This window comes from Aulostomus chinensis, chromosome 10 (assembly GCF_037954235.1).
Source record: "Aulostomus chinensis isolate RoL2024-O1b breed Wild chromosome 10, RoL_Achi_v1.0, whole genome shotgun sequence".
Lineage (NCBI taxonomy): Eukaryota > Metazoa > Chordata > Actinopteri > Syngnathiformes > Aulostomidae > Aulostomus > Aulostomus chinensis.
In genome coordinates, this window is record NC_141329.1 from 23,456,342 (window position 1) to 23,474,501 (window position 18,160).

Consider the following 18,160-nt stretch of genomic DNA (forward strand, 5'->3'; position numbering starts at 1 on the left):
TTTACCCACAGGTGTCAGAAGGTCAATCCTCTGGGGTTTTCTTGGGTGTACTGCAAGCCAAAGACCCAGATGAAGGAGAGAACGGCACTGTAATCTACTCTTTGTCAGGTACACAGCCAGGGAAAACTTGTCAACTGTGCTGTTGTATTAATTAAAGATTAATTAATACATGAGTTTAGTTGTATGTACTTTAAATGTCCTAGATGCTGTGATTGGTGATGTAATTAGACATGATGAAGTGTCGTGCTATATGGAAATGATGGATGGAGTGAAGAATGTGTGTTGGGACATTTTTAATTGCTATGTGCAGAAGAACATATTTTTAGAGTCTTTGACTTTGTAGTGTAAAACACTTTGTAAGCGGATAATGGCTCAACATTTGCGTCAAATAGCTTTGTAAAGTTTATTGCGTTCACCTGGGGAAAAGAAATCAAAAGTTTTTTGAATAAATGAGATAAGTTTCCTGAAAAAAATATGCACTGTTTTGTTTTGTTTTTTAATTAATGAGTTAAGTTTTCATGGAAAAAGAAATCTGGAAATTTTTTTGAATTAATGAGATAAGTTTTCATGAAAATGAATGAGCGGCTCTCAAGTCACCTGCATGGAGGAGAAGCCTGTGTCAATAGTTTGCCTCAGTATCATCATACTTCACCAGTAATGGGTCAGGCTGTAACATTACAGTAAAGTAGTTATGTGTTACATGCTAAAAATGTCAGCCAGCTATTTCAGGAAAAAAAAAAGAAAGAAGTTTGATGATGTTTTATTCATGAAATCTTGTTAATTCAACATAACAGGATTTGCAGTGCTTCCATTTTGATTTATGAAAATGTTTTTGCATATTTCCCTGGATCATATAAATAGTCCTCAGTTTAATTTTGAACCCCTTGTCTTCTAGGTCCCCGGGCTGAACGTTTTTCTTTGAACCCAAACACTGGTGAACTGTATTCGTCATCGCCTCTCAGCCACTCAGAGCGAGCAGAATACACCTTGACGGTGACAGCCAGTGACAGAGGACTCCCCCCTCGCAGCACCTCCTGCTCCCTCACCGTTCAGGTCAGGGGCCCAAACACCCTCAGTATTCACCTATTTAGACTTGGGGCTGAGAGAATCCATGTCTCCGGGCCCCTCAGACTAGCTGCAGACATATCACCCTCACTTCTGACAAGCTCTACTCCCATCCCCTCCCTTTTCGTCCCCTGTGACATTTCAAAAGGAAAATTTCTATCTGAAATGGAAAAGTGGGTCTGAATCAAATACTCCCAGCTGGTTTGTGATGAAGTCCAGCTGTAGACTGCTCTGATCAAGGTTATACTCAATGACTTCAACACTTTTTTAATACAGTAGCCCTTCTTGCTAGGATAGACGGGGCTTAAACAGTATTGAGAGTCATTCATTCAATATTTAGCATTAAATTAACAAAAAATACAAATAAAAGGAAGGAATATAAATGCATAGGTTCCAGGAAAATAGATTTACTATGTAAACAGCACTACCTTCCAACTCAGTTTTTCCTCTTTTCCAACAACAAAAGTCATAATTTGTAGTTAACTGGATTAAACAGTGCAGTGTTGTTCTTGCCCGCTGACGCATTTATGTACTTTCCTTTAATCATCTTTTTAGATTTATTTTCTAAATCTATAGATGAGACTATACGAAGTCATTGCTGGAACGCTCTGTTTTCCATCTAATGTGGAACCAATTTACAGCATGTCATGTAAGATTTCACAACAAACAGCATTTTTTGTTGTTGTTGTTGTTGCTCCCCATACACAGTGGTAACGGTGCTTTAGGGTGCAATTCGGAGTATCAAATGTTGGTTCTGCTGCTGAAAACTTGATCAGCGCAGCTTCTCCCTCCCAGCCCTTACAGCTGTTAAATTCTCTTACTTGATGCTTGTTTCAAAATATTTTATTAAAACAATGCGTTTGCTTTTGTTCTCTTTTTTTATCCCCAAAAAAAAGAAGTTATGTGGTGGTCTTTGAGCACTTGTATCAAAGAAGTGTAAATCTATATGCACTACAGGGATATGCACCAATGCTCAGTCCAAATGATCATTTCCTCCTCTGATTGTGTTGCTTTTATCATCTATTATTTTCCTGGTAGTGACATGAGTATCAGATTAAGTGTGCTTAATGTGAGCAGGCCAGTTATTCAAGTCATAAAAACTCCTTGTAACAGGTTCCATTTATTCCCAGTGAACACATACAATACAAAATCTGTTTCTGCTTGCCCTGAATATTTTCATTTTGTATTTCACTTTGTATTGAATGTTATAAAGTGAAGTTGCCACCGGGCATCTAATAAGGAACATTACATTTTGTTGTTGCAGGTTCTCAGCATGAGCAGACCTACTTCAAAGACCAATTCACTCTCTTTATCCTTCAACTCTGTGGAGGAGGCCAAGCCTGGCTCAGTCGTTGGCTCAGTCCGCCTCCATAACAGAGAGACTCCAGAGGAGGGGGAGGTGACCTACACAGTGGTGGGGGGTACAGACAGAGATGGGACCTTCGTCGTGGATCGTCTCACAGGAGATGTGTACCTGGCTCGTCCCCTTGACTATGAAAAAGATGTTCACTACACCCTGAAGATTGAGGTGGATGATTTTTCTCAGGCACCCCCCAGCAGCACCTTGGTTCACCTTGACATTGATGTTAAGGACAGCAATGACCATGGCCCTCAGTTCCCTGAGGACCCGATCACCATTGTCATCTCTGAGAGCATGCAGGCTGGCTCCTCTGTCTATACTTTCCAGGCCACAGACAAGGATGGCAGTGGACCCAATAGTGACTTGAGGTATTCCATTCTTCATCAGTGGCCAAACACACCTGGTCTGTTAACCATTGATGCTGCCACCGGGGTTCTATCGTTGGATCAAGAGCTGGACCATGAGGCCATCCCCAACCTGATCCTTGTTGTGAAAGCAACGGACTCTGCCCTTGATGCCAGCCAGAGGCAGTGGAGCTCTGTTACAGCGAGGGTTTATGTAACTGATGAGAACGACAATCCACCAGTCTTCACTTCTCCTACGGCTGTCAGTGTGATGGAGGACCAGCCGGTGGGCTTCGTGGCCCTGTATGTCATGGCCAGAGATGCAGATCAAGGGGAGAATGGCTGGGTGACCTATAGCATCCAGTCAGGCAACACTGGTGGAACATTTAGCCTCAACCCCAACACTGGTAAGTCCAGGCCAACACTAGTGCAGAGGGTGGAGTGTGTGTGTCAAAGAGGAAAGTAGGAGCATGAGGTCAGGGAGGTCGATGGGTGTGATGCAGGTTCGACTTACATGCTGGACACTCATTTGTTTCCAATTATGCACAACAATATGTGTTTGCATTTACAAATCAAAGCCAGAATCTTTTCTAAACCTTAATCATACTGTAACTGACAAGGTGGAATAATTTTATACTGGAATACAACCATCATTGGTCTAGCTATAATTTATGCGTGGTCCATATCCAGTTTCAATTTATAGATGTTACACATGTAATTTGAATTTTATAGTAACAATGTTGTATGAAGTTCAAAAATGTGAACGCACTGGTTCTTTTTCTTGGATGCAGTATACCTGACATACATCTCCTCCAAGCGATTTTTCTTTTCATCTGAGATTACTTGAGCAACTTCATGCAGAACATTCTTCATCTCCTCTGAAGATTGAGTCCAGCTTGTCGTCCATCATGTCGTTATGTACGATTGTGAGAAGTTGCTCAGCTGCTTCCTGATGATATCTTGAGCTGGTACAGCTACGTAGCTGTCTTTTCACATGAACCTCTTAACGTTGGTTAATGCGTAGAGTCTGTGTTTGTATGCAGCTCCTCCTGTGTCCTGTTGTGAGACGCTAACTCTTTGTCTGTGTGATCGTGTTCTTTGTCTTGGCAATGATTTATTTTTTTAATGGTGTTGGTGGTCAGTCTGCTGGAGGAAGGGATGTGTTTGTCGTGCCCCTAAGTGTTTATGTTGTCAAAGACAGTAGACCTGATACTCTCTGTGGCCTCTTTACCAGCAGGACTGGTCAACTTCTCTGAGTTGTTACAATTTTCATTTCCCAAATCCAGAAATTGATCAAAGCTCTCAAGCAGAGTGTCACAGAATCTAACCTGAACCTGATTCTCAGTAATGGTGGCAGGAATTTCCTTGAGAACCCGCAGGAGGGTTTGTGTCTCACACCATATCATGTGCATCAACAGCTTCACCAGCACAATCTTATGGCATCGTCAGATTTACCAGATGCCAAAGGGGAAGTCTGATGGGGGTCGCCATCTTGACACACAAATTTCCCTGACAAGCTCACAGCTCATCAGATGCTTCAGAGTAGTCATCTCCACTGCTTGCTCCATCCTCGCCTCACCCCGTCATCTCAGATAATCAGCTTGGCCACCTGGATCAACTTGGCCAGGTGACTTTGGGCTTGATTCTGCGCACAAGTGCTCAAAACAAGTCCTTGCCGCTCTCTCCTCTCTCTGACAGCAGACACTGTTTACAGGCCACAGGAACTTCTTTCTCCCACTAAATTAAGTAATAGATTTCCTTGTGTGCAGAATATGTACTTGAAACTCATTAAAGCCAAGTTAAGCAAGTGTTCCACAGCCCACAGTGCTCTGCAAGCTATTATATTAGGAAGATATATAAGGATTGCCAGCTGTGACATCATGTGGCTGGTATCATTTTCACTTTGTGTGTGTGTCAGTATGGCAAAATGTTGTTTGCCTACTGTAGTAGGAACCACCACAGAGGGTTGTTTTTAATTCTTTGGCAGTTTTTTTTTCTTTTCTATGAATTGGAGTGTCTGGATAGATTCATTTCACTACGGTAGTTTCAAAAGTTGCAATGCAGTGCATGAGATTTTAGAGGTGTATAATTTCAATCAGAGTGAAGGACAAGGTCAAAAATGGTCTGATCTTCGTGAAGTGTGCTGGAATTAAGGGGGTAGGAAGTTGGGAAGTTGCAAGTCTAGCATTGGTTGGTCAAATCGGTAACAATTGAAATGACTTAGCTGAGGTTTCCGAATTATATCAGTACTTTTCAATTTCCTTTTTTCCACCTGGTCCTCAATTTTTGACTCTGATTCATATTCATACCTGAATGTTCAGCTCAACTTCTCCATCTTTACATTTAACCGGTGGAAATCAAGTGCTTCATTACCGGGTCATACAATCTCTTGCTCGAGCTGAAAAGTTTTCCCTAGAGAAGAAATGCAAAGTTGCGTCTGTTCACCTGTTCATGTCTTTTCATAGCCTCTAAATTTCACTTGTGTACCTGCTCCCTTTTGATCCCACAGCCCCCCACCACGATCACCAACCATCCCCCACCATTAACACACACTTACTCTTGTAATACTCTGCTTACTTCAGAGCACAGCGCAACTCTTGCTTCACCCTTCATGACTTATTTCTCTCAGTTGGAGGCCAGACGGGCCGAGAGGTCTGCCAAATATTAAACGCACACACATGCACAACCACACACATACACACATAAGCATAAGCAAGCACATACACATCTCATCATCTATGAGAGACCAAAGAGCCTCCTGCTCGGGCTTCTGGGAACCATTAGAGAGGGGATCAGTTACGCATGTTTATGTGTGCGCACGTGTGAGTGTAGGCAATGCGCATATGTGTTTGTGTGCTTGCGTGAGACTCTGTCACTTAGTCAACGCTGACCTTGGGCTATCGGGTCTTGTGGACTTTATTGTGGTGTTTGAGACACGTGTCGATGTCGGCTCCGCCTCCTCCTTGAAGTTGCCAACCAGGATGCCCCCCGGAGCAGCTTGGGGATGGAAACATTCAGGGTCTGTCATGCCTGTCACTTCTGCTTCAGCCCAATGTGTGCACTCATCTTGAAGTGTTTTCATGCACACTTATTTGTTAGAATGATGACAGAGTTAATCCCTTGAGCACCTGGTCTGCTCCTGTTTTAAGGTCAGTGACCAGGGACAGTCTCGACACACTTAGTTTTTATCACTTTGGCAATAGAGTCAACCACAAGAGAGAACTTTCATTAGGAAACTATGAAGTCACACAATGAAAAATATTTCCATCATTCTCTGTCACAGAGGTCAGTCATTTCATCTTTGAAGCCAAGGGAGATTGGCAATATGGGAAATTGTTTTCCTCTGGGTTTTTTTTTTTTTCAGAAATACTTCTAACAGATTAACATATCCAAAGTTGATGTATGATTTCTCAGTATGAGAAAAGACAAATGTGTTTATTGTCTGAGCATCCTCAGCTAACCGTCATACTGCAGCCCAGAGCGCTGGCGCCACAAAGCATACATAGGCTTAAGATTTTGGAATAGGAAAAAAATATTTATTTTTCCTTGTTCCCACTACCCATGTGTTATCAGTGACCAGGGATATGGCAAAATCACAGAAGAGTCAAACATAGTGAAAATATTCCAGCCAGTAACTCCGACCAGATTAAAAGCTTAGGGGCAATTTATCTCAGTCCTCGCAAGATACAAACACACACAAAAAAGTTCAAACTGAAACAGCCCTGGCCCTATTTAACAGTTGTAGCTCATTTTAGTATGAAACTAAAACTGAATCAATGCAAGCTCTTAGGGCAGGATAATGAAAAGGCAAGCGTGCCCCTAATTTCTATGGAGCACGGCAGGCCTGGCTGTTGCGTGTCAAGAGCGTGTGTTTACTGCTTCTTTTTGAATGGCTGCGGCATTCTCCAATGGAAAATCTCGTAAACTGTGGCCAGACTGTTGGACTGTTACAGCACTGGTGGTAGCATTCAGGTAGGCAAAGCTGTATGTGTGGAGGAGATTATCTTTGATTTGGCCCTCACACGGCAACTATTCACACTTGCTTTTTTTAATCACTTGACTACATACAACCGTGGAAAGTAGCATGTTTTATTGCTTTAAAGAGCCTGCTTTCAGACTATAGTTGTAACTGCCTTTGTGAAACAGCCTGTAATAAAGTACCCACACACACAGGAAATCACCCCTCATAATTCACCCCTGATTCATCTCTCTGCAGGTTCTCTGTCTATTTTCAAACCTTTAGACCGTGAGGAGCAGGACATCTTTAACCTCACAATAATCGCTGAGGATCATGGGATACCCCAGCGATCATCTAGCCAGCTGCTGTGTGTCCAAGTGATTGATGTTAACGATGAGGTACCCTGGTTTGAGAAGAACCTCTACGAAGCCCAGATCTCAGAGAACCAGCCCTCAGGAACTACTGTGCTGAGAGTGTCTGCCTCTGACCTGGACATAGGTAAAACTTACTATGTATTTAAAATTTTAGTTCGTCATCTTGGAATCTAGACCCTCAGACCCAGGTTTGGCGTTGGACTTCCTTGAGGCATGAGCAATGCACCTGCCAAGATCGGTGTCGGGATGAACAGATGTTAATTAATCAAATTAATAGACTGATTGGCATTCATACATACAGTACACACATGCAGGGAAGTACTGCTGTCATAGTTGGACAACAACTGCTAGTTGTTGCGTAAAATAAAAAATGTTAATCGTATTTCTTTGGTATAATTCACATGTAAAATAAAAACCTGGTTTAAACAGGATATTAAAATTTCCCTTTGCCTCCAAATTATGAAGTATCATTCTGTGTATGTATTGGGATCACAGGTTAACCAGTGTCAAATTGTGTTATTTCAGCAGTTAGTTGTGCAAAGTAAGTAAGTAGTTTTACTCAAGTGTGTGCTAAAGTACAATGCTGAGTTATCTGTACTACTTGAGTACTTATATTTCACTGAACTTTTAAGTTTTACTTTACTACATTTAGCTGAACCAATCACTTACTAGTTAGTTTAAGGAGAAAGATTTTGCATCGAAAACATGGCAAAATACGATGAACACGTACTTTCATATGTAAATCCTGTCAACCACACATATAAGAATGACCTTTAGAGGTCAGTATGTCCAGGTTTTAACATCCCCACCGGAATATAGAAATATTACGTTGAATTTTTACTTTTGATACTTAAGTTAGAGGAATATAAAATACTTCTCGACAAAGGTAAAATTTTAAATGGAGACTTAGTTTAGCAGAGTAGTATTTTATCTGAGAATTTCTACTTTGACTTAGATAAAGGAACTGTTATTCCTCCATCACGCTCAGCAATTACATCAAACAAACAAACAAACAAAAAAGAAAATCATGTCATCTCATTTGCTGAGTTCTTGTTAACATTGAGGACATTAACAGTTGTTTTTAATTGAAAACTATAGGGCAGGGTTCATTCCCCTGGACTTAGTCAGAGGCACATAAAACAGAAGGATTATAAACTTTCTCTCCAAAAGCAATTAGTGAAGTAAACAGATGAGGTTGCCAGACTGCTTTCTCTTAGCACACAATCTGGCATCCAGACACCTTCAAGGAGGTAAGACACTGCCAAATGCTTAAACAGCAAAACGGATGACAAACAAATAAGTTAACATTGTTCTTAACAAGAAATAGGATATCCTTTACTATGCAGTTTTTCTTGTTTTAATTGCTGATCCATTTTTCTAATTAAAGTGGGCTCACTGTGTGTGTGTGTGTGTGTGTGTGTGTGTGTGTGTGTGTGTGTGTGTGTGTGTGTGTGTGTGTGTGTGTGTGTGTCTATAGGAACCAATGGGCTGGTGACATATGGTGGTATCGCAGTGGAGGGGTTCACCATCAACCCAGTGACAGGTGTCATAACGACCACTAAGCCACTGGATAGAGAGCTCCAGGAGTACTACACTGTGACGGGTACATCATTATAAATAATACATATGTCATGTCCTGTCTGCTTAGTAAAATAGAAAAAACAAAAAAACAGGCATAAAAACTTAATAGGGTCTTCGCCCCGGAGTGCCTCCGGGCTCAGGCCCTAAAAATCAGAAACTAAAACAATCACATTTTGAATATTTAGATTTCATCACAACCTTCCTAATTCTGATTATTTCAATGAAATATTGTACCGTATTATTCGCCCAGACAGAAGTTCAATACAGCAGTCTTTCATAAAGCAGTAAATACTAAACAACACAAGAGCTACAGACGCCCACCCACATTGGTTTTCCTGTTGTCTCCTTTTCATCAAAATATGTACAAGTATCAACATGTTCAGCAACATATCTTGTTGAATGAGCCACCAAACAAACAGGGAAACTGCTGACATCATTTTGCGGGCTAGACAGAGAATTTGCTGTTCCACTGCAGCATATTACACAGCACATAAGTGTATTTATTCGATACTGGTACACTCATTTCTTTTCACATTCCTAGCTGTAGTTGAAGCTGCAAGTTTGCTTTCCTCGATTGTTCTCTGCTGACAGGCAGACAGGACACCTCCTGCCTGCTGAAATAATAATGGAACTTTAGGATGTTTTTTATCCAAAGAGCTTCATTTGAATAATAGAAAAGTATTTCAGTATGTTTAAAAATATGCTGATATTATGGTTTGACTGCAAAATGGAGTTACTAATACATTTGGCTTTTATCAACGGCTGCACCCAGAAATTCCAAGTTTGTTTCTCATCTTGCCATATTTTTTCTTTAGTTTATGCAAAAGATGGAGGCCTCCCCCCCAACTATGCCAAAGCCACAGTGAGGATCCGAATTCTTGATGAGAATGACAATGCCCCCGTGTTTGGACGTCTCTACTACAGCATAGAGGTGCCTGAAAACTTGGAGGCATTACTTCTTTTCACCCTCAGAGCCACTGACCAAGATGCAGGAGACAGTGGGAAGTTGAACTACAGAATTACAGGTTGGATTCAGTACAGCATCCAGAACTGCTCCTGTGATTTGACAGTATCAGTTGATACATAATTTGCCAATGGTTTGCTTGCAGCTGGTGACCCTGCAGGAGATTTCCGCTTGGAGAGAGAATCAGGAGCGTTGTCAACTTCAAGGGCCCTTGATCGTGAAAAACGAGCCAGATACACACTAACAGTAACAGCCCAGGATCAGGGCCATCCTTCCCTGAGCAGCACCACTACTGTGGAGGTGACTGTCCTGGACATGAATGACCACAGCCCCCAGTTTCAGAGCAGCAGCTACACTGCAGATGTGTCTGAAGATGTCCCCATTGGTTCTTTGGTCCTTGAAGTGAAGGCCGTTGATCTGGACCAGGGGCTGAACAGTCAAGTTATGTACTTTTTGAGCAGTGGCTCTAAGAGCATGTTCATCATAGACCAAAGTACTGGCCACATTATCACAGCAGCCCCCCTAGATAGAGAGAGAACCGCCTCTTACACTTTTGAGGTGTGTGCCACTGACTCATCCCCCTCAAACCCTCACAACTCCACTGCTCAGGTCACTATTTACATTCAGGATGTGAATGACAACGCTCCATTCTTCATCCAGGATCCACTCATTGTAAACATCTCTGTGAGCAGTGTGTCTAACCGCAAAGTGCTGGCCACCATGAGGGCAGAGGACAAGGACTTTGGGGCTAATGGCTCTGTGTTTTATCGCTTTGCCAACTCTGTGAGGGGCTTCACCATCAATTCACTGACAGGGGACATCCAGGCTACAGAGAAACTCCAGACTATGACCCAGAGCCAGAGGACTTTGATTGTGCAGGCCATGGACCAAGGCAAACCAGCTCAGTCCTCCCTGGGGGTAGTTATTATTTATATCAGAGAACAGAGCTACAGGGGGATCCGCTTTTCTCGCACAGCACGAGATGTCAGTCTGCAAGAGAATGCTGCTAAAGGTGTGAAATCATACAATTTAAACTTTTTTCTTTGAAGTGTTTACTGTAGTAATTATTTTGAGGAACAGTGTTTCAACTGGATGTGTATTCCATTTTGTAGGTACAGTAGTAACACAGACTCAGGCCCAGTACCCAGACGGCTCTCAAACTGGTGTCAGCTACAGTCTTTTCAGTGGAAACAGAATGCAATCTTTTGGAATAAACACGATTACTGGTAAGTGCAGAGATGGCAGCATATACTACAAAAACATTTTCCAAAATTACTGTGTGACTCACTGTTATTATTTTCTGAATTAGGTGAAATATGGGTCCAGAAATCTGAGGGACTAGACTTTGAGGAGACCCCTAAACTCCGCCTAGTGGTGAAAGCTGAGACGGCATCCTCCAGCTCCTACATGGCTGTTAACATAATTTTGCAAGATGTCAATGACAATTTGCCACGCTTCCAACTCCAGAACTACATAGCTTATATTCAAGAAGCACAAGGATATGATTTCCCAATTATCCAGGTGCAGTAGTCTGTCCCCCACAAATTTATTATGGTTGGCTGTTGTTGAAGTGTGAAGTTATGTTCTAAAAACGGCACTCAAGCTGTAGAAACCTGGATAGTTTCAGTGCTGTGGAAAAATGACTGTTTGTTCTCAATGTCTCCCCTCTCTCTATACATATACTCAGTTGTGTGATGAAGCCAGACTCTTCTCGCTCATTTTGTGAACTCTTGACTTCCAGGGTCCAACTGGTCTCACTGACATAGCAATTATAAACACTTGCTATATTTTCATTTCTAATTTGGGGTGGTCATTTCTCCAGGTTGCAGCAGATGATTTGGACCAGGGTCAAAATGGTCAGGTGACCTACTCCATTAGGTCATCATCCATGAGTGGTTTGTTTAAGATAGACCCACTGACTGGCAGCATCACCACTGCAGCCATAATGGACCGAGAGATCTGGACACAAACAAAGTGAGTGTGCTCTTTTTTTGTCTTTTAGTTTATTCTTTTTTTTAAATATTTATTTTTCTATAACATCATATGCAATAGAATATGAGAGTTGTTTTGTTTTTTTTCTTGTTTTTTTTTGGAAAAGAGTAAATCCAACTTGATCAGCAACAGGAAGACATTGTTAAACTTTGAAGGTCTTCCTATGACATCGCAGAGAGAAGGTTTCAGTTTTAAACAGAGAAGAGATGTACAGTAAGGAGAGGAACTGAAAGAGAGGATTTCATGCACTTGAACATTTCAAAGTTGGGAAAAAAAAACACATCGTATTTGTCCTGTGGATGCGTACTGCTGAATTCCAGATTATCAAAGTAGGCTCATCTTAATATGGGCTGATAAATACTGTTAGCAGGTTCACAAAAGTTAAAAGTGAAGGACCTGACATTCATTTTTTGGTCCCAGGCTTGTCATTACTGCGACAGACCGGGGAACGCCGCGGCTTGCTGGCTCTGCCACCCTCACTGTGATCATCATTGACCTCAATGACAACAGCCCTATGATTCCTCTACCTCGAGAGATCAGGGTACCTGAAGGTAACTCATTGTCACAGTGGGAGTTAGTCCAGTGATCCTGTCACAAAGCCTCGCATCACACTTCCTGTCAGTTAATTCCATGGGGATCAGTGAGAAAAGTCTAACCCTGTTTTCAGACGAGTTTTTGCAGGTTATCGCCTTTCATTTTCTACCTCTTACATCAAAGCTTTCCAAAACAGGATCTTTCTCAATAATAAAAGTAAAACTATACATTTTTAAAATGTGGTCTATTCAAAGTATCTTCTCTTGTTTTGCCTCCGAAACAGATACCCTAATTGGCACAGTCATAACCCAGGTAACAGGAAATGACGTGGACTCAGGGCCGACTCTCTCCTACACGCTACACCTGGATAGAAACAGTCAGGGCATGTTTGGGATTCATTGCTATGGTGGAGGTGTGTCTCTGACTGGCCCACTGGACTATGAGGAAAGGACGTGGTACACTCTGACTATCCGCTCGTCTGACTCTAGACATCAAAGTGAAGCTAATCTGACAGTGCTGGTGGATGATGTCAATGATAATGTCCCCACTTTCACTCAAGACCTGTACCAGGTACAGCTCAAACACTCACCTGTTTTCACCCACCTGCCTGAATGTGTATTTACAATGTTCCCACAGCAATATCTCTCTCCTGAGGTGTGTTTATTGTGTGGTGTCTACCAGGTGACTGTATCAGAGCACCTCCCAGCAGGCAGTGCAGTAATCACTGTAACAGCCACTGACCGGGACTCTGGGGACAACGGAAAGATTACTTACAGAGTAATGTCGTCAACTAGGGGTGTCTTCTATGTTGACCCAAGCAACGGTAAGATTACCGTGTGCACATTTATTTTTGTTTATTTCCCAAGCAGTGCTCCCCTTAATAACTCTTAAAAAATTGCAGTTCCCTAAGGTTTAGTTTGGGGCATATTTGCAAGACACGTTGCAAAATATTTAATCACTTTGCTTGTTAAATGCCGTTGAAAAACAGATTTAATGTTATTTTTCACAGCTGTTTTGCTTCAGATAACATGCAAAAACATGGTGTAATTTTGCCTTAAGATATTCTGTCTCCTGTTCTGAAAATATGATTGCTTACCTCAAATAATGTTTGCAAGAGTAATTCATTACTTATTTAAATAATTAACAATAAATTACTCTATAGCACACCACATCATCTTATGAACAGCATTGATTATTAATATAATAAATGGTCGATGGGAATTAAAGTCATGTTCATTTTCTTACAGGTACTGTGTTCATCAGCCAGAAAACAGAGTTTGATTTTGAGAACCCCTCAATCCTGGTGGTGATAGAGGCTCGGGACCAGGGCACTCCATCTCTTTCATCTATCACTACTATCCAGGTCCAAGTGTCTGATATCAATGACAACACCCCCATCTTCCACCAATCAGAGTATAGAGCGACTGTGTCTGAAGATGAGCTTCCTGGATCCACTGTTCTGACCTTAGAGGCTGTTGATGGAGACCTGTCCCGGGAGAACTGTGGTTTTGATTTTGCCATCGCCAGTGGCAATTCAGGCAACGCCTTCCAGATTGAAAGCAGCGTGCGCTTCTTGGAGGGGAAGGGCTTCCAGACAGTTGGGAGCTTGATCCTGGTGGAGGAGCTGGATTTTGAAGCAGTGTCAAGTTATAACCTGACTGTTGTGGTATCAGATCGTGGGGTCCCCCAGCGTAGCTCCAGCGTGCCTATCCTAATCAGCATTACAGATGTCAATGACAACCCTCCAGCTTTCAGCAGAGCAGAGTACAATGTAGTACTGAGCGAGAGTGCAGCTGCAGGGACAGAGATCTTACATCTGTCTGCCACCGATCGAGACTCTGCTCCCAACGGAGAGGTGCGGTACTCCATAAGCTCAGGAGATGAGAGAGACCTCTTCCAGGTGGATCAGTGGACTGGTGCACTTAGGCTGCGACAAATTTTAGACAGTGAGAGGCAGTTGACCCATATGATTATTGTCCAGGCTACTGATGGTTGGGGGCACTATGCCTTAGCCCCAGTAAGTATTGAGGTGAAGGACATCAATGACAACAGGCCCTTCTTTCCCCTCAAACTTGTGACTGCCAGCATCAGGGAGAACCAACCCCCAAATGCCTTAGTTACCATGGTGCATGCAATCGACCATGACAAAGGTGCTTTTGGACAGCTGAGGTACTACATGTTAGAAGAACCTAAAGATGGAAGAGAGGCCTTCTTCATCAACCAAACATCAGGAGAACTACGGACTCGGTCTACTTTTGATTTTGAGAAGGTAAACTTCTTCCATTTTAAGGCCGTTGCCATGGACGCTGGCAACTATTCCGCTACAGTCACAGTGCAGGTTTATGTTACAGGAGAGGATGAGTATGATCCAATTTTTTCCTCCTCTGAGTTCTCATTTGAGGTGCCTGATGGAGCAAAGAAAGGTGAGATTATTGGCAAAGTACAAGCCAGAGATGAGGACGGAGGTCTGGATGGCATTGTCCTTTACTCTCTTGCAGGAAGTTCACCTTATTTTGAAGTCAATAAATCAACTGGTACTATATCCTTAAAGATGGACAGTCACAGTAGACATGTGAGCCGCTCCAAAAGAGAAGTGCGCCTAATGACTCTAGAAGTGCATGCCCACAGCCCTCTGGAGACCTCCCGTGCCACAGCGGCCAAAGTTACCATTGATGTGACCCAAACATCGTTTGGTCTCAGCACAGACATTAATTTGTTGCTTATAAGTGTCATTGCAGTTTCACTTGGAACAATAATCATTCTGAGTATAATTGCTGTGGCACTGTTCTTTGTTAAATTAAGACGCCAGAGGACAAAGAAAAAAACACACGGACGAACAACAGCATCAGGTACCATGCTGCACAAGTTTGAGGAAACAAAAATAGCAGCAAATGAAATTATCTACCATCAGGCCCTTCCTGGATATGCTGCTGATCCAAACAGCAGCAGTAGGGGTCCGTACACTCGTGGGGGATCCCTGGATCCCTCCCACTCCAGTGGTCGTGGCTCTGCAGAGGCTGAGGCAGCAGAGGATGATGAGATTAGAATGATAAATGAATATCCTCGTGTGTCAAGTATCTCATCCTCCATGCAGGAGCGCATCTCTGCCCGAGGTCCAGACTCTGGGATCCAGCAGGATGCAGATCAGCTATCAGATGTGTCTTGTGAGCCTTCCATAGATTGGTTCAAGGGTAAGAAAATGGGCAGCCTGAATAGTACTTTATTAGCTGGCCAGGTGCCAGTCTACAGGGATGAGGGTGGTGGGTATGTGGGGGTGGGACGCGGACTTAGTATCTCCCACCCTAAAGACTATACTTTCCCAGAGGATGGAAAGCCGGCTGTGGATGGTTCCTTGACTGCCATCGTGGCCAGTGATGAGGAACTGAGGGGCAGCTATAACTGGGACTACCTGCTAAACTGGTGTCCCCAGTTTCAGCCCTTAGCCAACGTTTTCACAGAAATAGCACGTTTGAAAGATGAAACTGCTCCTCCTCATCCTCGCAGGTCATTTCATCACAAGGGAAAGGCAGAATCAAGAATTGACCCCCCACCTCTTATAACCTCAGTGGCCCACCCTGGGGCAAAAACTGTACCTCCGAAGCCTGCCATCGGGAGGACAATCCCCCACATGGCTTCTTTCCGGAGGTCTCCCATCAGGGTTGATGGATCCATCTCCTCAGTTGCCATGTCTCCGAGTTTCTCCCCCTCCCTCTCACCTTTGGCGGCACGTTCTCCAGCCGTCACACCCTTCAGTGTCTCACAGGGCCCCTCTGCATCCATGATCAGCACAACGGAACACAATCTGGAGCATAATGAGGAAGCAGAGCTGAGGATTTAAACGATGGCAAACTGAAACTGAGTTCTTGCCATGTCAAAGTTCTGCTGTATTACCACAGTGGCTGCAACAATGATTGAGACAATTCACAACATTCTCCTAAGCAGTCTAAATACCTGTGGTGGTGCTTAAAATAAAACTTGAACTTCATGACTAATGGGCCAAAATTGACTTTTTTTTATGAAAGAAACTGGTTATTCTTCTGTTGATCAGTGTTAATTTGCACATTCAAGTGGGAATTCATACACGATGTCAATATTTTGTAGAAAGACATTGTCTATATTTTTATACTTACATGTGGTTTTTGACATGAAATGGCATTAAAGTGTCAAAAGGTTGCTAAAACCTACAAAATATATTTCTATATTTGTATATTTGTAGCTTGTACTGTATTCTTGTCTGTACTGTAAGCTGTTTTTGTTGCCTGTAATTCTCTAATTCAGTGGTTTTAAATGAAGCTCTTCATTAATCCTTAAAGAATGGGGATTTTTTAACAGATTATTGTAAATATTTATAGATTATGAGACATCCTTTCTTGTTCAAATGAAACATTAGTCAGAATAGAGTATTGTGTGATCTGATTTTCTACAGATCCACTGTTTGATCTCACATCAAAGGGTAATCGTGAATGTGAAAAACTGAAAAGTTGTCTTAGTCCTGTCTCTTCTTCATTTTCTTAGAGGAAAATGGAGCTGGACATTGAATGATCCTGCCCTACAGGTGCCCTGGCTTTAATTTATCACAGGCAGCCTTACTGCTTTTCATTTTTCATTGCAAAAATAGTTCATGTGGGGGGAGTTCAACTAAACCTGGTAAGTGTAAAATGATTGGCTCCATCAGAAGCGTGATAATTCCAGAGATTATCAGTAGGTTCATACACCTACTATGGTAACACAGCTTATGCTTCAGAGCACTCACACTGACGTTCACAAGTTTAATTGTATAGATCAAAAGCTGTAAAGATTGGTATTTCAGACCTTTTTTTGTACAATAACTCCGGAAAGTATACTGTTTTAATTGAAATATATAAAAAAATCAAATACATAACTGATGAATAATGAAAAACTGTATATTTATGAATGTTCCAACACCACAAGAGAATGTTGTTTTTTTCAGAGTAAAAGAAACTCATTTACATGTTCAACCATAACATGATGCTTTTACAAAGATGCCTATATGCCATGAATACAGTCATGAACCTTTGGGTTTCGACAGCCTTTAAAAAAATAAATTGATGTGTTATTTTGTATTTACAGCTATGTACAGTCTTGCCATGGTCCAAACGCAGAAATTACTATGTTCTTCAAACTATTTTAGATGTATTTTGTTTTCTTAATGCTCAGTTTTAGGCATTTGATTTCAAGCAACACTAACTAGAGTATTTTATTTATTGTGTAGGTAGACCTCAGAAGCTGAGGGTCATTGTAAATTATTTGCAAGAAGAACTATATTGACCATGGCCAAATATACATGAACACTACCTAACTGATAGAATGAAAGTACCTTGATGTGAGTATTGTTTTGTATTGAACAGTGTTACCTGCCACTTAGTTTCTCGTTTGTCAAAACTGTACGTATAATGGTGCCATAGAAAAGAGAAATGCCTCCAAATGTTCACTTTTTTCCATTCTAGGCTTGTCTAGAGACATGTTTTGAGCTAAGTGCCTCATTAAAGTACTTTCGTGAACACAATACAGCCTTTGTCATATATGTCTTAGGTGATGTACGGAAATGGATCAGGACAATTACATGCAATTTAATCCATGAAAACAGTTGGCAATGTATAATTTTCAAAGGCAAAGACTCAACTTTGAAGCAAAAATATTGAATACTTAGTTTAAGTATAAAACTGTATTCACCACAACCAGTTTAATATGTGTAATATGCAGGTTGTAGGTGTAAGACTGTCATCCTGGATCTGCAACATCCAAACACAACTCTAGTAACCCGCTAACACACTGTGTTGTCCCAAGGGTAGTAAAATGAATGGATGACCGTTGAACTGAAACAGCCCAGTTCAGTCCAAATTTTCTATTAATCCTAACAAACGTGCTTATTTTTACTGTTAGACCTCGAGGTATATTCAGAACTTGATAGGACACACAGTATGGGATGTAACACAGCCCCTCTAATGTTTAATTTGAAATAATGGC

General features: G+C 41.9%; 1 protein-coding gene across 1 annotated transcript in view; it reads left to right on the plus strand.

The window, feature by feature from the left end:
* LOC147254940 (protocadherin-16-like) overlaps window positions 1–17,813 on the plus strand; it is an 88,199-nt gene extending 70,386 nt beyond the window's left edge. The window contains exons 8-21 of the mRNA XM_086216524.1: window positions 12–108; window positions 896–1,053; window positions 2,330–3,176; window positions 6,986–7,225; window positions 8,579–8,704; window positions 9,498–9,707; window positions 9,792–10,658; window positions 10,759–10,872; window positions 10,956–11,167; window positions 11,469–11,620; window positions 12,059–12,189; window positions 12,456–12,742; window positions 12,854–12,995; window positions 13,420–17,813. Of these exons, the coding sequence (XP_086072650.1) occupies window positions 12–108; window positions 896–1,053; window positions 2,330–3,176; window positions 6,986–7,225; window positions 8,579–8,704; window positions 9,498–9,707; window positions 9,792–10,658; window positions 10,759–10,872; window positions 10,956–11,167; window positions 11,469–11,620; window positions 12,059–12,189; window positions 12,456–12,742; window positions 12,854–12,995; window positions 13,420–16,010 (6,174 nt within the window). The 3' untranslated portion in view covers window positions 16,011–17,813. The remainder of the gene's footprint in view (window positions 1–11; window positions 109–895; window positions 1,054–2,329; window positions 3,177–6,985; window positions 7,226–8,578; window positions 8,705–9,497; window positions 9,708–9,791; window positions 10,659–10,758; window positions 10,873–10,955; window positions 11,168–11,468; window positions 11,621–12,058; window positions 12,190–12,455; window positions 12,743–12,853; window positions 12,996–13,419) is intronic.
* Window positions 17,814–18,160: the final 347 nt, after the last annotated feature.